The following is a 21022-nucleotide window of genomic DNA, read 5'->3' on the forward strand; positions in this document are numbered from 1 at the left end:
TTTTTATTGTCTGTACTAGTTTATGTGTCGACAAAGCGAAAGTAGCAGTTCTTCCTTTTGACAGTTGTGGTTATTTGACACAATAAAAAAAAAAATGTACCCAACTTCCTGTTTCGCTCACTGTTTAACACACATACTTGTAACTGGGATCCTTCTTTGTGGTCGAAACACAAGGGGGTGTCTGAATGAGGGGATTCAACCACATTCAAAGGGTTTTACTCGGCTTGTAGACCCACGTGGTGATAAGTGAATCACAAGTGACCACAATTTCAAAAAAAGGTAAAAAAAAAAAAAGCTGTTACAGGTCTGGAAAAAAAATCTAAATACACACATCTCCTTTCACGCTTTTATTTCTGAGAAGGCAGAAACATCTCACCATGTTTTCTGAAAGTTAACATCACTGAGGTTGATGAGAAGCAGATATACAACAAGGAGAGGCAAACACTTCGAACAATAACAACCTGCACCGTTTCCTGTCTTCCTCCCGCTACTGTTTTTTTTTTTTTTTAATCCTTCATCGTTCTTTCTGCAGATGTGGCTGCTTCAAAGGTTAAAGCTTTACCTTGCTCACCTTGCATTTTCTGTGCAGTTACTGCAAGCGCACACACAGCTTTTATTGGTTTCATTCAGCGGCATTGGTCTTACTCATCAACCTCCGCAAGCATCAGCAAGATGAACTCATTGTTTCTGTTAGCTGTTGAAGCCTTTTTGGGACAGATATTATTTAAATACTTGAATTCCTTCTTAATCGTTGACAAAGCTTTAAATAGCACAACAAAATCAGCGGGTTCATGATGATTGCACAGGTTTAGACTACTGATCCAGATTTGGCTCTCGGCGTTCGTCCTCAAGATCCCGGTTGCTCCACTTTGGGTTGTGTGTCTGAGCGGAGATGTTCTGGAAAAATCCGTCCTCTGAGGAAGTCCGTCCTCTTCTCCTCGGACTGCAGCTCCTGCTCTGTTACCTGGAGAAAAGGATTAGGATGATGTAAATCTTGCCATCGCTGATGCACTGAACACTGTTAATTTTTTCATTTAGTAGTATAAAATTGCAAATTTCCCCGCTGCAGGACTAATAAAGGATTATCTTGTTTTATCTTAATTTGTTGTTAGAATTAGAAGCATTTTACTAGATGTCAGCGAGCTATTGTCAAGGAGGAATACAATATTTAGAAATATATACTCTGAGGAAATTAAACATATCACTCATATCAGGGAGGAACATGTGGCTGTAGGCAGGTTTTATTCAAGTGGCTAGAACAAATAAAAAAGTTAATGTAGAAATATTATGCTCACCAAAACAGGGTTATATCCCAGGATTCTCAGATGGCGAATCTTGACAGCCAGAGGGCCGCGGGGATTGGACGTGCCGTAGCAAAAACCAGAGTGTTGTGTGCAAATTATTGCAATTCTAGGAAATTTAAGACAAGGAGTTTCTCAGCTTTAAAAAGGTCAAAATTTGAATTTAGGTACAGGCATGACAGGGTGAAAGTGATGGTTTGCTTATATGACAGAAATCTGAAACGTGAAAAATAGTCGGAGCAGATAGTGGCTTTCTTTAAAACGGAGACACAACAGAGCATTTTGTACTTCTGACTTCCTTTGACATACTTAACTGCAGATTTTTAACCCGCAAGGTTAATATAGTTTTGGATATTTCATTTCTGTTTCTGACTTTGTTTATCCATCTTTGACATTTTTTTTTTATTCGATGTGGTTGTCTTTTCATAGAAGTTCATAACAGTTGTGACAAAAACCTTTCTACTTCTTTTTATGCACATTGTACATCATCAGAACCATTTGGTTAAATTTGCACGAGGCTCAATAAAAATCTATTTAGTAACAGCACTGAATAAGAGATAAGAAAACTTTTTTTGCGATAGTGAGAAAAATAGAGTAGAAGGGATGAATATGTAAACTAATAGAAAGTTAAATGACAATGTAGGACACTCCCTGTGTAGAGCTGGACAAAAATAGATATAAAAAAGGCACCAAGGTATAAAAGTATAAATGTGCAACAATTTATTTATATAACAATTAAAACAGTAAATGCAAAGTTATATCTAAACCATTTAAAGGTTATAAATAAACTATATGTACACTTAACAACAGCTTTATACAATTTTAAAACTTATGTAAAAGACATTTTTGGTTTAGTTGGATATTTTTTACATTTCTGTTCATGATTTAGCCTTTTTTTTTTTTTTTTTTTTTTACACATAATTATCAACCATGTCATAAGTTGTTTAAAACATTGTTGTTCGGTAACAGCAAGTGACTGAAAGAAGTCCTTCATTATCCCATCTCAGATTTACCTAACAAGTTCAAAATAGAAATTAAAGCATCATCATGTGTAGAGATTGTAAAGCCCTCTGAGGCAAATTTGTAATTTGTGATTCTGGGCTATACAAAATAAACTGAATTGAATTGAATTGAATCATCCTGAATGTGGCACTATTTTATGCCCTTAAGAGCTCTTTATATAACTGTCTCAGGCTGAAATGTATTTTGCTTTGTTGCATGCAAAGTGGTGGAATAAGATATCGGTTGTACGCAATCATGCGTCAATGCCCGACACTGTCGGAACAGACAACCAAACATCCTCTCCACCTGCTCTCACATCCTCAAACTCCACCAAACATGACATGAGCACATTTGATCATAAAAAAACTAAATGCCACGGCAGCAGATTTGTTCAAGTCTGGTGATGTTATCGACTGCACAATGGCGTCTTACCTTTGACTGCTCTCTGCTGGAGGACTCTCTTCTCCTGCACAACTACTGGCTTCAGTCAAAGAGGTTTGCTTTGGCAGAGGTTTGCTTATCACAGCATCTGAGAGTCAACACACACGCACACACACACACACACACACACACACACACACACACACACACACACACACACACACACACACACACACACACACACACACACACACACACACACACACACACACACACACACACACACACACACACACACACACAGGCTTACTCGCATCGCAGTTTCCAAAGTAGCTGAAATGATGTTCTGCAGTCATTTTTCTAATAGTTTAAAAGCAAAATGCACACACAATGAAGAGATATTTGGGCATCTATTATATCTCTTTACATGTGATGAATCAACATAACTTTAGTTATTAAAGCATTTCTGTGGAGAGACAGGCAAAAACGGTACAAGGGTCAAGAAATAAACAAAGCTGAAACTATGACAAGCACTCATTATCACAAATCACTCAATCTACTTAACGTCTTTCCTTCAATATTCTGTCTTTACCTATGAGGTAGAAGTTCTCCACCATCACCATCTCCTGCAGCATTGTGTCCGCCTGGTCCCCCAACACACTCTGCAGGCCCTGCTGGAGCCACTGGTTGACTGATTGACTGCTGGGGGCGGGGTTTCCAAGGACAGATGGGGGGACCGTCACGGGCTGTGGGAGAGGTGGACTCTCAAGACGGAGGCACAAGTTCACTGTCTGAAACATTCTCTCCTGGTGAGGGAGAAACCTGGGTGCTGAGGAGAAATAGAAGAAGATCAGATGGATGAGAATAAGAGGTCACAAACCAGAAAAAGATGGACTTTACTGTCCAGACTGTCTAATGTGAGGGAGTCTATTGTCTTACCTGTAGCGTTAAACTTCTCCAGTGTACTGCTCTGCAGGAGATGCTCCAGCAGTGCAGAGGGGATGTGGCCCAGTAGACAAAGATGGTATACAGCCTTTAACAGCTCAAACCCGGACATCTTGTGCAGATAGGAGTCCAGGGCCCGGCTCAGACTCTCCAGGAACCTGGAACATCGAGATGAAACCCAACAAAGACATCAAGGAAACCAATAGTTATGTCGTTATGCAACAACTACCGTTAAAAATATCGCATGAAGGGCTGGCGTGTGAGGCAAATCTGACGGATGAGGACATGCGAGTGACCTACTGTTGTCTTTGGTGCTGCAGATCGTAGTTTAGAGATGAGTACACCTTGAGGACACAGAGGAGGTCTTTAAGTGTCAGAGCTTCTGGATTGGTGATCACCTTCTTAGCAAATGCCTCCATTAAGGCGGCGGGACAGAAGGCGAGGTTCTCAAACACAGACAGGAAGAGGACCACCTGAACAAAGAGGAGGAAACATTTAGAATGTGACTGCAGGTATGAAAGAACAGTAGCATGTAAATTATGAATTATGAGTAACTTTTGTTAATATACATAATATATATATTAAAAAAAACGTACTTATTAACAGATTCTTGCTAAATGTGTGTTGCGTTAAGAATATTAAACATTTCACAAAAGGAGTAAGAAAACAGTTGTCTGTTGCATCACCTGTTTTTTGGTCCATACGTCTATTATAGAGGCGACGTATTCTGAAATGCCAGTGAGCAGATCAAAGTCTCTGTAGTGCAGATCCCTACAGGACTGAAGGACTGTAAACAATCTGTTGAAGGGGATTCCATTGAGGTTTTCTACCAGAGAGGACAGAGCAGGTTATGAAAAACTATCTTTTTACGAGTAAAAATATTATATTCCATGCTTTTTCAATTGAACACAACTTTGCAAAATGTAAAATTCATATATTTCATTTAAATTAAGACTAAAATTCAACAATCTTATCTTGTGGAAAGGTTTTCTACCTTTAATCGTCTTACTGCAGACATCCAGCAGTGGTTTGGAGAAGAAGCCAATAGTGGCCATTGTGGTGATCATGTACTGGGTGTTGGGAAGGCTGAACTGGTCGGTCATTGATAGAGCCTTTCCCTGGAGGAGGCAGTATACAGAAGATGTTTAAACATTGAATGGATTCAGTTACAGGTAAAAAGAAAACACAAAACGTTTTGGTTATACCTGATATTTCAAAAGTATTAAAATTGGAAAGCTGATTTTAGAGAAGGTTGAGCAGTCAAGGACATGCCTGCACAAGAGTTGGCAATCATACACTAAAAAATGTTTTAAAATCACATATACAGGGTTATGAAAAGACTAATTTGGTCAAAACAAAGACTCATAAACCAACCTCGAGTTTCCGTTTGAGGTTCAGTGGGGCGTCTTTCCCCAACAGACGCATCATGGTCTGAAGAGCCATTACAGTTTTGATCCCGGGAAGACGGGCCTCAACTACCAACCTAGGACATTGACACAATGAACTTCAATGTAAACTGATCTGATCATTTGGGACATAAAAATATTTGATGAATGAATATTTCTGAAGCAAGAAGGTGTCATTTTTGACGATATTACTGGCGAAGCCAAATGCATCTTTTGATGATCCTGACCTCATGCCCTCCTTAAGAGCATCGGCGTTGGTGCTGCTGTCCATATGTTCCAGACAGGAGGCCAAGATGGACAGGCCCTTCTCATCAAAGTCATTCAGATTCTCCTGTTAGTGATAAATAAAATGTATTTGGATAAACACAAAACTGAAATAATTCCATGAACATGTTTGCTTGCTGGTCGACAATCTTTCACTTCCTACCTGGCAGGTTCGGAGGAAGGTCTGGACCACACGGCTACTTTGGGGAACACCCAGTTTGACCATACCCAGGAGAGAATAAGCCATGTCGTCATTGCTCATGTGCCCCACTCCCTTCATGGCCTTTTGCAGAAGCTTGGCAAACGCAGGGTGCTCAAACATCAGCTGCAGCTCATAGCGCCGCTGCTCATCTGACATCTTCTTGGTGGTGGACCACATGCGGGTCAGGCAGTTGCTGACCTGTCGAACCGTGGGCGAGTACTGATAGGTGAGGTCTAAGACGTCTGATGGGGAGCCGCATTGCTGCACTCGGTCCAAGAAAAGCGACCTCCTCTGTGTCTGCTCATCAGATTGGATCTCAGCGAGAGGTGAAGACTCTCCCACTGGAGACGAGAGAAGCTCCTTCTCTTCCAAGTCCTTACTGTGAATCCCACCCTGTGAGTAAAACCTCACTGAATTGACAGGACTCCTATCCAGGCATGTCTGGCTTTGCCTTGTGCCCCAGATGTGTGCTAACTGCTGACTTGGGAGAGGTGGGTCTTTGACTGATGTTGTCAACAAGAAACCGCGCTGTTGCCATGGAGACCTGCGGCTGCGAAAGCGCAGGCACCACCTCACGACCTCCTCTGTCACCCGGACAGACATTGTTCTTTACGACACTAGGACGTCCTTAATCTCAGCACTGCCCCCCCCTGAGTGAAGCTAATAGCTAACCACGTCAGTTCCTTGGCTAGCCAATTAAACAGATAAAATAGGCGTTAAATTAACATTATCTGACTGTTGCCATTTTACATTATCGGCCACAAAAGCAGTAATAATGTAAATAGTTAGCGCATATTATGTATTACAAAGTATGTCTACAAGGTCAACAGACTGTACCTCAAGTTGTAAAAACACTGTTAGCAGTTAGCTAGGTGATGCTCCATACCTTATAACTATAACAGTGAAAACATACAAATAGCTGTCCCAAGATAACAACTGACGCATGCTAGATCATTTAACATTTGACATTAAAAGTTGTGTACTAAAGAGACACTAATAAGATGCATAATCCAATTCATGCTAGCTAGCATTCTCATGTGCTGCTGCTTCTTGCTATGTGCAACGCCATATTTCTTCCCCCTGACAACTTAGTACCCCCTTGGTACCCAACGTAAAAAATAAAAAAAAAAAAAAGTTTTGTTTATTGCATATGTAACAAATGTCAAGCACAATATTTATTACGGTTTATAAAACCAATCCGTTGACAATTTTAAATCATAGGCGTCAGTGTTATCATAACACGTCCTGTTTTTTGTGGTGGTTCCTACACGGACTCAAATAAGTGTAGCATCCACGGTGTCCTAGCAACCAACGACAACCGGATAGAATGGCAAAATTTGTGCTTGCTGGTAAAGTTTGATTCTATTCGCTCTCTGATAGCTTGTATACAAATAAAATATATAAAACATATTCTGGTTTGTTGAGCATTTGTTTGTTTACCACATAATTCCATATGTGTTCCTTCATAGTTTGGATGTCTTCAATATTAATCTGCAATGTAGAAAAAAAAGAAGAAAAAAAAAGAAAAACCATTGAATGAGAAGGTGTCCAAACTTTTGACTGGTACTGTATAAAAAATAAAATATCGCATTTCTGATTTAAATTTTGAACCTGTGCAGGCAAAACAGATTGTCCACATTACGCCAAAGCGGAACTATTAGCAGACAGTCTGCAGAGATCTCTTCCAAACTTCAGGGTCCAGAAGATCTCCATTCTTCCACTAGAGTGGCAGGTAATATTCATGTTTTAAAACTCTGTTAACTCTCTTAAAATTACAAATCTTAGCACATTTTCGTGTTTCTTATTTGTTACCTCAATGTGACCTTTTCACTGGTCTCTGGTAGGAATGGCTGGAGGCCACCTGCAAGAGAAATGGCTGGAAACACGAGGAGTCCCCTCTGGTTTGGAGGGAACTGGTGGACCAAGGGGGGAAAGGGATGCTCTTAGGGGGCTTCAGTGACTTCCTAGAGCATTGCCAGGTAGGCATACATATTAGGTTTTCTTGATTAAAATCCCTTCTAAACTTCCATGCCTGCCAATTTCTGTAATCATTGGTTGTGCAGGACTACTACGGCATCACATCAGACATGCCTACGGATTTAATGCTCAATGTTGCAGCAGAGAATCTGGAAACCAAGATGAATCTTGTCGCAGAGGAGCAGCATCGCATCAGTCTCATCAAACCCCTTCACATATGGATCAGTAGGTGGGTTAGTATTAAAAACTCCCCCCCCAAAACATATATGTACATATATATGTTTTATTTTCCCATACCTTTCCAGTGCTCTCAACCCAACCTGCCACTTCCTGATCCCCAATCTGCTCTCTGCTGAGGTGTTCCCTCATGTCTCTGCAATCAGCCTCCACCTACTGGACCTTGAGGGGAATGAGGAGGGATTGCGGTGGCTGAGGATGGAGACGGAGGACCTGGCACTCCGTCTGCTCCATCAAGTAATAAGCTATTTTTTAAGGATATTTTTATTAGATTTTTTTTAACCATATCTGAAGGGAAATAAAGCCATCTAACTATATATATTCACAGGTGACTATTCACACAGATCTGGGACAAGCCTTCCAAGAAGCAGATGTCATTCTGATGCTGGATGAGTGGTGGTCTGATGACAGTGATGACGAGGAAAAGAGGAAGAAAAAGGTCAAAGGGATCTCAGACAGGTACAGAGAGTACGGACAACTGATTGACACAAGGGCCAACAAGGAGGTGAGGGTCATTGTGTCTGGTGACTCATTTGTCAACCTGAGATGCTCACTTCTTTTGGACAATGCACGCTCCATTGGCACCCACCAGTTTGTCACCATGGCAACTCAGCTGGAGTATGAAGCAAAGGCCATTATTGCAAAGAAGCTGAAAGTGAGGACTTCAGGTAGTCATTTTCTCTCCGTATTACTTCTTTATATTCCCATTGCATTTAAGCAAAGTCACTTTTCATGCAAGATTTATGATCTCTCCCTCTTCTTCTGCTCTAGATATTACAAACGTCATCGTGTGGGGAAACATCAGTGGTAGTTTCTACATCGACCTGCAGCGGGCAAAGGTTTTCAACTATGATGGGGCAATCAAAGGACCAGCTTTCTTTTCCCAACCAGCTCAAAAGATTCTCCATGAAAGGTTTGTTACAACAATAAGTCTTGGTGTGGTTGTTAGTGTGATGCAAAAAGATCCTCGGGCGTGCCAAAGAGCCAACAATCTCCTTCCCTCTTGCAGGAAATGGTTGGAGAAAGACTTTCAAGACTTGGTGCGTTGTCAGCGTGCATCCGTGGCTTCAATGTCCTGCCGAGCAGCTGCCATGTCGGCCACCAACGGGATCCTCGCCGTCCTAAATGCTTGGAATGGCATTTGTAGTCCAGATGAGGTCTTCTCTGTGGGTGTACTTTGCCCAGGTGAAGGCACAACACGACCTCAGACATTGAGTCAAGCTGATGTAGCTAGTGATAAAATGTGATCGTCTCTGGCTACTTGTAGGCTACTACAATCTCCCAGAAGGCATCGTCATCTCACTCCCAGTAACCTTCAGAGACGGTAAATGGTCCGTGCTGTTTGACGTGACCGTTGGCGACGAGTTAAAGGAACGACTTCAGCTTTGTGCAAGTGAACTAAGGCAGGTATGTCAAGTTACAAACATAGCGAAGGATGTTGCACAACACACATTTTCATAGCTGCAGTCTGTTGTTACCATTTTAAAAATGTTAAAAGGTACTAACAAGTGTTTTTCTTTCCCAGGAAAAAGAACTTGGATCAGAAAATTGCATGATTGTTATAAATGAGGACGACAGTTAATTGACTTTAAAATATCAAGAGAATATAATAATTTGCATATTGACAACAACCAATCAAAGGAAATAAACCAGATACATCTCAGTGACACATCTCAAATTTGTTTCAGTTTGTTCTTTTATTCTCTTACTTTCACATGTGGTGTTGCACTTTTATTTTACCAGTCTAATGACAATAAATCTTTACCGCTTTGTGAAACTCGTCCATAGCCGTTATGTTTTTTTTAGATGTAAAAGATCAAACTGAGTACTTTATGGAAAAAGGAGAAATTAGAAAATATATTCCTTTTTTCTTTTTAAAATTGTACAGTTCAATAAGTGCATTTTTTTTTATAGTTCAAGAAGCGATACTTTAAGCATAAAACACACTACTACCATACGCAAACTAGTCTGTTAATATCCCGCTCTAAATCTGATGTTATCACTTTCCACCCATTTCCATTTTACAGTTGGGTCTTGAATATGAAGACACAGCAAAACTTGTCTTCCCCTCCTTGGTAATTAAATATTAAACAAACTGAATTTAATGGGCTCTTTTAACCTGAAACATTCAAATTGATTTTTTATTTTTTTTTTTACTCACAAATTGTGCAGTACTTTGTCAGTTGACAAGGAGAACTTGAACAGAGTGCTGTTTTTTTACATGCAGAATATACACGTTCCTTTTTTTTTTTTTTTTTAGCATTTCTACACTATACACAAGGAGGCATTGACTGCAAAAAGGAAAGGTTAGTACAAATACAGTGCACTATGAGAAGTCGGGAAATGGACACATGTGCTGCAATGTTATATTCAATTTGTACAACCCACCCCTGAGTTTTGGATGCTGAGTGGTTCACATAAGCAAAATCGGCCTCTTTATACAGTCGAACATAGTGCTAGGTTTCTTTTTGTCATGTCACAAGTTTTCCACAAATCACCGGCAGATACATAATATGTCATTAAACTATTATGTCCTTCAAAAAACAAAAACAAAATCTCCTCCAGGAAAATTGACCTCAAGTATTGATCATGGTAAATACATGCGTATTGCATGGCATGCATGGACTTGTCGTGGCACAAAGGAGGTTATTCTGTAAATATACATATCCCAGTGATGACTATACAAGTAACAAATAGGTATAGACGGGCCAATCAAACAAGAAGTGTGTGTCTCTCAACAAAGTTGTAGATAAAGAATAAATTCCATTACATATGGGCCAATTACATACGAGTGTGAGGTTAAATGAAATCTGCAAATATTAATATAAATGAGGCATCAATCACGTGGAGGAAATTCAGGAACATTTCTTTTATCTTGCTACATCAAAGTCACTTGTGTGTACGGGTGAAGATCTACTACCTGTCAACATCCAACAATGTCAAAGATTAAGTTTCCATTTCCAGGCAACAAGTGAAAGACCACTAATGACTGAATGTTTCTGTCAAACCTGTAACCTTGGAGACTTTGGAGGTAAGGATAAAGTGAAGGATAACACTATTGTTTTACTAAATCCAACTCTGGGAAATACGCAACTACACTTTAAACCCGGACGTTCACGGTGTCATAATTAAAACAAATATCATACAATCATTAAGGGCAACTGAGGGGATTGGATTTGCTTTTAACTCCCCCTCAATATAGCAATAAAGTTTCATCGACTGACTGTTAAATAAAATAATTTATAGCATATATTAATAGTTATATAATCCAACATTTCAACTCTTCATAACACCATCTAGACAAACATCTGAACGAAAACAAGGTGGAAGTGCTAAGCTCTTAGCCAAGGTAGAAAATAAAGGCATCATTATTCTGACGTGAGACTGAACATGGACCGGTTTTTTCGCTACACAGTAAGAAATGTACCTGCTTAAATTATCAAGCAAATTTCGATGTTAGACGATCAAGCAAAAGCCGATATAAAATATTTTGCAACCCCTGACGATAATTGTGTCTCTATAACTGTTAACCAAAGCCAGCTGTGCCCTGAACCTGCTCTCGTTGAACATGATACGATGAGGCCAGCAGGCCACAAAAAAAACTCTACTACAAATGGTACTGAGGCTGAGCAGACACTTGTAGTGAGAGGCTATGAAAGCAGAACGCACCAAGTAATCCCAACCATATGCCAAACAATCAGCAACCAACTGCATTAAACCCCAAACTCCTTGATAAATGTTTCGTATATAGCAGTATGTATGAATATAATGTAGGTCTAACGTACAAATAACAACAGTTGGGGCCAGGAGGAGACGACGGGGAAGCTATGACTGCGGTTGATGCTGAGGAGACGGAGGTGTCTCTGGAGCTCCTGTGGCTCCTCCCACAGCCTGTCTGTCAGAGATGAGGTCCAGCCCCTCGTCAAACTGCTCCAGTTCACTTTGGTCCAGAAGCTCAAAGTCCTCTTCCTCGGTCGGAACGAGCGTGTCGTCGGGCATCTCCTCGCCGGTGCCGCTTCCTGTGGTGATCGCCTCATCCAGTTCCTTGTCAGCTCCCGACGCTCCTTGTGTAGTGTTATCAGTGGGGTCAGCGGGCGGGGTGGAGGTCTCCAGAGCGCCCGGTGGGGTTTCAGTGGGAAGGAACTCGGCCAGGGTGGGTTCCTCGCTGGCCTCGCTGGAGCGCAGCAGGGCTGACAGAGTGTTCTGCACCACAGTGGAGATGGCTGTGCTCACGATCTCCTCGCTCAAGGCCTCCAAGGACTGCTGTGTTTCCTGGGCTCCTGCAGCTTCCTTCTCCTCGCCCTCCCGCGTCCCGGGCTCCCCCTCTGAGCCTGACACGGGCAACGCGCCCTCCGCGCCCCCAGGTGGTCGTCCGTGTCCGTTGAAGTGTGTGTTCACAAAGTGGAGCGGGGATGCTAGGTGCTGGATGAGGAGGCTGGCGGGGCTCAGCGGCTCCCTCTCTGACTGAGCACCGGCCTGGGCTGCGTCAGCCTGGCCGGGGCCTCGCAGAGGGAAGTGGAGCAGGTTGTGCTCGATGGATGGGAACTCCTCAACTGAGGGGAACTCGGGGAGATCCCGCAAGTAGGACTCCTCCGGGTCGCTGTGTAAACTCTGCTGGTCCAGGTCTGTAGTAGAGATGAGACAGCAAAAAAAACGGACATATAGCAAACTTTATTTAAACCGAGCAAAACTAAACATGTTCCCTGCTTGCAGAGCAGCATTGTGACTATATATATATATATATATATATATATATATATATACACACACACACACACACACACACACACATACTAGAACAGGCTATCTTTTAAATTCCTTTGAACCTTTCAGTAATTCAACTTTTGTTTCTGCATAAATTTAAGTGCGACGCTGATATGAGCGATCATTTACCTTCAGAGACGTCAGTGAGTTGGGGAGTGGTGGCTCTGGACACTGAGAACCCTCCACTCTCAAGGATGGATGCCTCTTCGTCTGACAGCTCGGAGTCTGTGATGGCCATCGCCAGAGCTGTGGTCTTCACATCCACCTAAACAGCAAACCCACAGCGTTATATGACTGACAAAACACAAACGTGTCATCATGTTTTACATAATGACACTTAATGGAGCCCTGGGTCAAAAACAAAAATTCACACAAACAAATACATACATACAAACAAACAAACATAACCTGCTCCCCACACTACTTCTGCTCTCTCTGTTTGTCTCTATGTGGGAGTTTATTGTTTGTTGAGTTTTAAGGCGTGTCTCCATACCGTCGGGGCGAATAAGGACAGCTCCTCCTCACTCTCACTCTCTGTTTCAGCTCTCGGCTCGTCCCCCTCCTCTACCTCCTTCTTCACCTCTGTGAAAACACACATACACACCTTGAAAATTCATGTGGATAAATGAACAACTGATTCAAAGACAGACTGGCACCCTGTTTTATGCCATACCTTTAGAATGAGCAACAGTATATGTGTAAGTTTAGGTGTAACATACTGTCACACTGTGAGATATGGGATGCAAGTACAAAGGCAACCATAGGAACTTATAATCACACTTCCTTAATAATTAACACTGTTCTATTTACACATATATGTAACACATGCTGTTACAACGAGGTTGGGTATCAGTAAGAGAGACAAGAAAGAAGATCTACATCGTTTCAGGCTCCTTATGTTCCACTTCCTTGTCCCATGGTTATGTCCTATATTAACACAATAATGTGTATCAGTAGCTGAAGGATTTCCAATTTGATAGGCCTGAATCTACAGCTTGAGGGTGTCACCGTAGCGCTCACTTCTCTTGTCGTGCTTGCGATGCTCGGTATCTCCCTTCATGCTGTAGTCCAGTTTCATCAGGATTGGCTCCAAGCCCGTGTACATCCTCTGGATCAGTTCGTGGTACACCACCAGCGGCCACAACAGCACGCTCAGGACTGAACAGGCACAGAAAAAAAAAAACAGGGACAACTTTAAACTAAATGTTCTTTATACTTATATAAAAGAAAGAAAATGCAAAAAAAAAAAAAGACTGATCTATGGATGAGGTATGAGGAGATAAATTGTAACAGCTGATGTGATAAATATCCACTCGTTAACAATATTTAAATACAAGCATGACCTATTAGATAGACATTAAACTGCACCATCAACAGGATTCCTGATATTTTGTAAACGCATCAGGGAATGCGATACCACAACAAAATGCTATTACTCCATTAACTGCTATCATTACTTATTATCACAAACACTCTCTGTTTGTCAGAACAAGCACACAATCCCATGTAAATGCATGGCTTAGTACAACAAAAAAAATGTATGCTTATAAGATAAGAGGTGACTCACCAATAATATAGGAGATCATGATTCCTGGTACATAATGTCCAACCACAGCAAGAACAAAACAGCCACTGCACATCATCACACAGAACTGGGAAAAAGTTAAAAAAAATAGAATTTGCAATAGCACTCTTACAAACATTTAGGGTGTCTGAAATATATGACTTATTCCTGTAAGTTCCTTTCCTTGTGTGTCAATGGGCAGATTAAAATGTGCTGTACCTTGCCATGGTTCTGTCGTTTGTACTGCAGCGTCTCCTGCAGGTACAGGCAGTAGATCAGGTAGCTTTCAGCCAGGTGGTGGCTGAGCTCAGGAATACTGAGCAGATGCTGCTCCACGCTCATTGTGTCACTGTAATTAACAAGAATACACACAAATATGCATACAGGAATAGAGAACAGTTGGACAAAAAGCAAAAAGCTGTACTTAAAGTGCTTCAGGCTGTACTGAAATGCTTGCAGAGAGGTAAAGTCAGATTCCTCATGAAGGTCACGACAGTTGAGACACAGATAAACACAAATACAAAAGACTGAACTCGACTTGTAGCTTGCAATTGGTTCTGATGATACGGTGTGACATGGGACAGAAATGTCTTAAACATAAAGACAGACTGCGCACTGTTGGAATTTAACTGATGCTCTTATGTTGAATTAGTTTAGGAAATAAAAACACAGAGATGTCTGTTAGACATGTACACACTACATACCGTTGTTCAGGGGGAGCCTCTGCATGTTGAACTGCAGTAGGAGAAAAACACATAATTAGCAAGTATTAGGTATATGGTTACGGTTTGTTTCTTTAATGCGATGTTTTAACATAAGGAAACTACATTATTTGGGGGGAAATAATATAAGATTAGATTTTCATTTCTTGATACATAAGAACACTGATAACAACTGCGCTGATTTTCAATAATTTTATAGTTCTTGCAGTCAAATTTTTGCTTGAGAATGTCCCTCCTTCACAAAGCGAAAACACAGCAAGAAATACACTTCATCTTAGGCAAACGCAGGGGACAAACTGACAAAGTCATAGCAGGCTTTTCCATCCAGTGAAGGTAGCTGATCCAGAAATATAGGTTTAAACTTGCTCAGCAACATGTTAGCCATTGCTTTGGTAAAGAGTGACAATATTAAAATCCCATTACGGCCTGGGCTCACCGGTTATGATGGGCAACTTGGGCTTCCATCTCTCCAGCAGCATAAGTCCCAGCAGGGAAACACTCAACAGGAACAGAGGCCGCAGGGAGGTGGATGACAGGAGCCTGTGGAGACACATACACAAACAGCACAACAGTTGACTTATGTTCAACACACATGAACATATTACACAATATATTAATATAACTAAACTTAGTAAATATATCTGCATAGCACCTATGTGGGCTGTAACTGTTGGTGAACAAGGCCTGGGCCACCAAGCATGACATGAGTGTTTGTTTGAATTAAGCTGAAAAATATAAAAAAATAACTCTGTTTGTCTACTTTATCAGTGCAATATTTTTTTTCTCCCCCTGATGTGTTTTTCATGCATGACGCAAAATTTGACCGTGTGACAAAAAAAAAAATCAAGTTTAAAGTGTGTTGCGTTAGCATCAGGCTAAAGACGTGGGATTAGCTGATTTATCCTGACGTGCACTGGTTATATCCTCTCTGACGTCACCCAGCTAGATAATGATGCTCAATGCAACCTTACAGGTCAAAAGGGTGAAAAGAAAACGTGACGGAACAGGGACTCGGTCGGTTACCAGAACAGTGTGTTGAGTGTCAGGGCGACAGTGATGCTGTACAAGGGCCTTTCCCAGACCAACAACCGCTGCAGCCACAGCAGCAGGGACTCATACTGCGATAGCCAACCCTGAAGGCGCTCCCGCAGACGCACGAGCTCCGGGTTCCCGTCCCCGCACACCTGCTCCGAAGACCCCGCAGGGAAGAGAGACTCCAAGCCAACCGAAGAGGAGGTAACCGAGGGGCGTCTTCTGGCCTCCTCTTCGCTCGCCATGTTTCCCCCACTTTGTTATGTTGTTTTGGATATCACGGGGTATATGGTGAGATCGCCGTCAAGTGCGACGAACGTATAAATGCGTAGCATCCGGTTGTGGCTTTCAAAATAAAACCAATCGCCTTTAAGAACAGGTTGAGAAAGTACCAACGCGGACATTATTTTGTAAATGAAGGACGACGTTTCGATCAATTTAAAGGTGTATTTTTAAGATATTTAATATACAAATTCTGCAATGATTTCATTACATTAAAGATTACAGAGATTCGATATATATATATATATATATATATATATATATATATATATATATATATCCGGTTTGTTTATTTTACTTTGAAGGCAATATTAATTTGCGGTCCTAATGTTGATGACTTCAGCCGACTTGATGTACCTATGACACAGATGGGCGGACGGATCACAAGGCCCGTCACGGATATGAAGAAAAGATATATATATAGTCACGTGTTTCCTTGTTATTAAAGCTCAAGTGTACCACCGTGTGGTTAGAAATAGGGCAGCATGCATGTAATGTTGCATAAAGGTAAAAAAACACTTGAGACCTGCAGAAGCTCTCCCCAACACGTGCCAGTGTCACGACCACTTCAAGTACTGTAACTGCTATGACTGATCATTTATAAGGTCTATATTTCGGGAGGACTATAGCATGTGTATTGGATTCTTGCTGTTTTTTTGTGAAATCTTTATATAGGCGCACTTTAGCCATAGTCCACATACTGCATTTATCCAGGAAAGTTTTGATACAAATGTTTAATACAGAAATATACAGTATTGAGTAAACACATGTTGATCGATTTGATCAAATGCATCCATTATAGACATTGTGCTGTAGACTTAGAGAAATTCATTACAGTATCAAGCTCAGCTCACTGCCATTATTGTTACTTAGTACAAAGATCCCAAAAGACATCGTAATGTAAACAGTAGCACAGCCAGGGGATTTTTCTTCCACTTGTGATGTCTCATTTCAGTCTCAAGTTGATTTCTGAAAGACAAAAGCAAAAGCTACAATCATTCTACTCAGCACAAATCATGAATAACCTAAAAAAAAGAGGCTTGAGAGGCCTACCTGGCAGTGTACACGGCCAGGACTAAAGCCTACACAGGTGGTAAAAAAGAGGGAAGGGGAGCTTCTGTCCTCTGGTGCTAGGACAGAAGGGCTTCAATACCTGCAGGGGTTAAGACCATGGCCTGCAGCAGGTCAGACAGAGAGATGATGCCCTTCACCACGTCAGCCCTGTCCACCAGGACCAGCCGATGGACCTGGGGTCAGGAGGAAAATGATAACGAAAGAATGTGTTCCATGTATTTTTAAGATCTTATGATGTCATGCGAAATATTTGAGACCAAACTCTTTTGAGGAAAATAAATACCTCAGCGCTGACTATCCGGTCTATGATGGTTTCCAAGGTTTCATCAGGATAACACTTGATTACTCCCTCAACAAAACATGAGCGCCTGCGAACGACCTCCTGCATCGTCATGTCCAGATTGTTGTAACTCTTCTGGGCCGCTAGATTCTGCCATGGATCAAAGACAGACAACCTCAGGACAATAAACTGAAGGGTGATGTTAAGTGTACTTTGAGATTACAAATACAGCCTTAGCTCCACAAAAGTGCATGAGACAGAGTACTTACAATCACATCAAATCTTGAGTAGAGTGACACCACTTTGCCTGAGAAAAGAAGTCATTGGATGCTGTAGGATACTTTCTTCAGTGTATTTATGTGGTGTAACTAGTAACACCCATGACAAATAAAGCTTTAAATGTAAAGCATATTTTTAAGAGCATACCTTGTTCGTCCACCACAGGTAGTGCAGACACCCGCCTTTCCACAAAAATGGCGAGGGCATCATAAAGCGTTGCTGTTTGCTGAACAGTGGCGATGTTCCTGAAAGTTCCGATCCCGAGCTCCTGGATCTGCCTCCCGATGAATGCAGGCTTGGGAACTTTTTTCCCCTGAAAACACTGCAGTAGTAGAATGATAATGCATGCAAACATAAAACTCAGGTGGTCAAATCCAATGCTAAACATCTGCTTTCTTACAAATATGTGGAGGAACTTGAGGATTCTTTTGTGGGTGAGAATGTGCAAGACGTTTCCAGACTCTGGATCCATGACCGGCAGCCTGTGGATCTTATACTTTAGTAAGTGATAGATGGCGTCAAAGAGGCTAAGAGGAAAGAGTAGAGGAGACAATTTAATGCTAGTTGACTGTACATTGAGTTAAAAATATTCTCAGAGATTACATCTGTGACTCTTGTCTGCGCTCACCTGGCCTCTGGAGAAATACGAATGAGGATGTGATTGGAACTATGTAGGTAGACATCTAGACAGAAGAAGAGAGAGCGCTTTCATGCTAATTCACAGAGGTGTGTGCGCTGAGATATTAACACTGATCCGTGCTGGTTATTTACTTTGAAATGAATCACCTCTCCATGTCTCTATCTTGTGGCTCTCCAGCTCATACATTTGAACCTTCAGAGGGGAAATACCCAAATGTCAAGTGGCTCGAATAAAATACTGCAACTTTGCGAAACCTCCTGTGAACTAATACTGGAGTTTCACACTATGATGCTGAATCTGTGATATATAAGTTATAATAAAAAAATAAAATAATAACATCTTACCAAAGGGGACCTGTAATAGCAGTGGAGGATGTTGATGAAATCTGTAATAGTCAGCATACCTGTGAAAGAAAAAATATTTATGATGCCGTTATTACAATTCACAGGGACCAATACTTCACTTTGACTATTCCACTGATCCCTGGTCTTACCCACAAATCTCTGTAACTTGCTGTCCCATAACGGCGCCGCCCTCAAGCCGTTTGCCACCAGTGCAAAAAAGGCCTTTTTCACCTTTTGGATGTCATAATTTCACACAGTCAGAGTGAGGATTTACAAGCAAAGGTGATTGATGGTGACACAAGTTGCATTTCTTACTTTTAGTTTGGTATCAAATATGACCAGTTTGCAGCTGGTTGGAATGGCATCATAGCAGCTGTGACTTTTCATGAAGTTCATGTAGACTGTGCCATCAGCCTCTGTAAGGAATCCTGTTATACCACATATTTACAGCAGATCACACTAGCTGATACAGACATGGATACATGCATTTGCACACCTACAAACAGGTATGAATAGGAAAGATCCATATACTTGCATGTTATGTGTGCCAAGGATTGCATTCTTACCTTGTTCCTGTATTTCCTGCATCTTCTCTGGCAGTGACACCTACAACAGAGCAAGCGAAACATTATCCACAGGACATTGTCAGAATAATTTGAAATCGACAGGGCTGTTTTTCTTGTCTCGGCTCCGATTATAGTTTAAGCTACGAAAACACTTTTCCTCTAGTTATACTCAACCCAAAGTACCATTTCACCTGTGAGGGAGGCTCCATGGTTCTGTTGTGTGTCCATGAAAAAGTTGATTTCAAAGCAGCAGACTAGAAGTGCTGTTGTTTCCCCTTTCCTCCAAAGCCGTTCGGGTCTATATTAGGAGCTCTCCAGTGGCATGTGTGCGGCAAGAGGAGCAGGGGAGGGGTAAGGGAAGCTGGCACAGGCTCAGGGGGAGGGGCACTCAAGATCTGCTCCCCCTCTCCTTTAAAAACACTCTTCATTGCCTTGCCTTCAAGCTTGTTTAAAGGAATGCATTGGCTTTTCCTGCCAACTCAGATCACATAAAGTCGCCATTTATTGGTTTCAGTGGCATATGCAAGAGATTTATCAAGGCCTGCTATATCAGAAATTAAAATGGCATGAAATCCGGGTCTATATAGAGTAAATGTCAAGGTATCATACAGTCGATGTCTTTCCAAGATACATAAGTTCCAAAGCACATTGTTGGCTCTCAGCTTGTGCCAGTAGTTTTAAATGATGATTCTCCTGGGCTTCACGCTATGATGTTGACACAAAGGACAATTAACAAATGTCACAAAGAAATGCTTCCTTTATTAGATCCTGTTTTTTTTGTTTTTTTTATACAGATTTGTACAATATATGCATTTTACACCATGTACAAAATTAAAGGACTTCGTGCTGTATCAAATTCAAATGCTCTGAGCCATTTTGTGAAAGTTCCGAATACAAAGTCAAAGTCCTGGGGACCATTTACAACCCTGTACACAAACAGAAATCAATTTAAAAGACACACTTGTTAGTGCTGTAATAACGGAGTGAAAAGTCCAATGTTGCACTGAAAAATGGAGTCAGATGCTAATTCCAGAATGCATAAACAAAAAAAACACTGCTGTTGGCCTGTAGCATGTTCTATTCACAAAGTTAACTTCAAAAACACCCACCAGAAACCAACTAGAAATGGCATGAAACCCCTGGAGCCCATCCTCTTTATAAAGACCTATTCCCATTGGAGCATGGGAAACGTAAAGGTTAATATCTTAAATATTCAACCATTACCATGTTACAGAAAAGGGCTTTAAATGATGTGACATCCTGTTGCCACATAAAATAAAATGAGACAAAGCTTTTAAGCTATAAATGACCAGAATAAGAGGAGTTGATGGGTTTTTTTGTCTGTGAGGACTATGACCGTCGCACTGAGGTATGAAGACGTGTCTGCATTGAAACTGTCCATTTCCTTTCTTGGATGCTTTCACCTGAATAAACTTAAAAGTTCAAAAGGAGACATTTTGTTCCGCAAACGGTAACAAAAATCTGGTGTACAAAAATCAGTGCTTGCTGTGTGTGTATGACCATCGTCTGATGTAAAGCCTGAGATGCATAAATGAAAAATAAATGCTTACAAGTAATGCCTTATTTAAATAATACCCTCCAAAGTCATCATCATACTTGTTGAAACGCATTACATTGCATGTGCTGTAATTGACATTTACACTAAAGATGGCAAAAAACTCCTTCATTGAATAAATTTAACCCTTAAGGGATTATGGCGTTCACCTCAGTGGTGTACTTCAATGTCCCTGAAGATTTAC

The 21022-nt window shown here is 41.2% G+C and overlaps 4 protein-coding genes across 8 annotated transcripts; 1 reads left to right on the forward strand and 3 right to left on the reverse strand.

Annotated features, from left to right (window-relative positions):
• Positions 1-314: 314 nt before the first annotated feature.
• On the reverse strand, positions 315-6553 carry fastkd2 (FAST kinase domains 2). Its single transcript, XM_054623972.1, has 11 exons — positions 5463-6553; positions 5263-5366; positions 5004-5112; positions 4624-4747; positions 4316-4455; positions 3930-4102; positions 3624-3787; positions 3277-3513; positions 2736-2832; positions 1296-1410; positions 315-964 (listed from the first exon to the last, which is right to left on the reverse strand). Exons 1-11 carry the CDS (start codon positions 6102-6104, stop codon positions 848-850), a joined length of 2022 nt encoding a protein of 673 aa, XP_054479947.1. The 5' UTR covers positions 6105-6553; the 3' UTR covers positions 315-847.
• Positions 6554-6819: 266 nt separating this feature from the next.
• mdh1b (malate dehydrogenase 1B, NAD (soluble)) lies at positions 6820-9297 on the forward strand. Its single transcript, XM_054623458.1, has 10 exons — positions 6820-6850; positions 7121-7233; positions 7346-7480; positions 7565-7707; positions 7784-7952; positions 8044-8383; positions 8487-8628; positions 8725-8900; positions 8983-9122; positions 9241-9297. The coding sequence occupies exons 1-10, from the start codon at positions 6829-6831 to the stop codon at positions 9295-9297; spliced, it is 1437 nt and encodes a 478-aa protein (XP_054479433.1). The 5' UTR covers positions 6820-6828.
• Positions 9298-9396: 99 nt separating this feature from the next.
• Positions 9397-16120, reverse strand: retreg2 (reticulophagy regulator family member 2). The gene is made up of 9 exons (XM_054623882.1): positions 15789-16120; positions 15202-15305; positions 14748-14778; positions 14263-14392; positions 14047-14131; positions 13500-13637; positions 12973-13061; positions 12609-12744; positions 9397-12340 (listed from the first exon to the last, which is right to left on the reverse strand). Exons 1-9 carry the CDS (start codon positions 16040-16042, stop codon positions 11541-11543), a joined length of 1767 nt encoding a protein of 588 aa, XP_054479857.1. The 5' UTR covers positions 16043-16120; the 3' UTR covers positions 9397-11540.
• A 749-nt stretch (positions 16121-16869) lies between these two features.
• Positions 16870-19537, reverse strand: prkag3a (protein kinase, AMP-activated, gamma 3a non-catalytic subunit). 5 transcript variants are annotated; one of them, XM_054623716.1, is made up of 12 exons: positions 19454-19537; positions 19263-19302; positions 19012-19124; positions 18846-18927; positions 18697-18755; positions 18499-18544; positions 18341-18395; positions 17860-18239; positions 17703-17740; positions 17437-17583; positions 17133-17326; positions 16870-17048 (listed from the first exon to the last, which is right to left on the reverse strand). In XM_054623716.1, exons 1-11 carry the CDS (start codon positions 19469-19471, stop codon positions 17210-17212), a joined length of 1095 nt encoding a protein of 364 aa, XP_054479691.1. In that variant the 5' UTR covers positions 19472-19537; the 3' UTR covers positions 16870-17048; positions 17133-17209. The 5 variants fall into 5 exon arrangements, with proteins under 5 accessions (XP_054479691.1, XP_054479689.1, XP_054479690.1 ...); XM_054623714.1 differs by having other exon boundaries at positions 18484-18544; XM_054623715.1 differs by having other exon boundaries at positions 17860-18034; positions 18113-18239; positions 18697-18927.
• Between the last annotated feature and the right edge of the window lie 1485 nt (positions 19538-21022).

Source organism: Anoplopoma fimbria, chromosome 22 (assembly GCF_027596085.1).
Source record: "Anoplopoma fimbria isolate UVic2021 breed Golden Eagle Sablefish chromosome 22, Afim_UVic_2022, whole genome shotgun sequence".
Taxonomy (NCBI): domain Eukaryota; kingdom Metazoa; phylum Chordata; class Actinopteri; order Perciformes; family Anoplopomatidae; genus Anoplopoma; species Anoplopoma fimbria.

Bases quoted from the DNA above. Each gene is read 5' to 3' on its own strand.
- prkag3a (XM_054623713.1), bottom strand. The intron at 18,928-19,011 runs GTAAGAAATGCA...GACATCCAAAAG, and splicing joins TATTTGATACCAAACTAAAA to GTGAAAAAGGCCTTTTTTGC. The intron at 17,049-17,232 runs GTATTGAAGCCC...TTTGTCTTTCAG, and splicing joins CATGGTCTTAACCCCTGCAG to AAATCAACTTGAGACTGAAA.
- fastkd2 (XM_054623972.1), bottom strand. From the start codon at position 6,104: ATGTCTGTCCGGGTGACAGAGGAGGTCGTGAGGTGGTGCCTGCGCTTT. The intron at 4,103-4,315 runs GTGATGCAACAG...CTCTTTGTTCAG, and splicing joins ACGTATGGACCAAAAAACAG to GTGGTCCTCTTCCTGTCTGT. The intron at 2,833-3,276 runs GTAAAGACAGAA...GTTGACTCTCAG, and splicing joins GGAGAACTTCTACCTCATAG to ATGCTGTGATAAGCAAACCT.
- retreg2 (XM_054623882.1), bottom strand. From the start codon at position 16,042: ATGGCGAGCGAAGAGGAGGCCAGAAGACGCCCCTCGGTTACCTCCTCT. The intron at 13,638-14,046 runs GTGAGTCACCTC...GTGCCTGTTCAG, and splicing joins CATGATCTCCTATATTATTG to TCCTGAGCGTGCTGTTGTGG. The intron at 13,062-13,499 runs GTGAGCGCTACG...GTGTTTTCACAG, and splicing joins TCGCAAGCACGACAAGAGAA to AGGTGAAGAAGGAGGTAGAG.
- mdh1b (XM_054623458.1), top strand. From the start codon at position 6,829: ATGGCAAAATTTGTGCTTGCTG. The intron at 7,481-7,564 runs GTAGGCATACAT...TTGGTTGTGCAG, and splicing joins ACTTCCTAGAGCATTGCCAG to GACTACTACGGCATCACATC. The intron at 7,953-8,043 runs GTAATAAGCTAT...ATATATTCACAG, and splicing joins CACTCCGTCTGCTCCATCAA to GTGACTATTCACACAGATCT.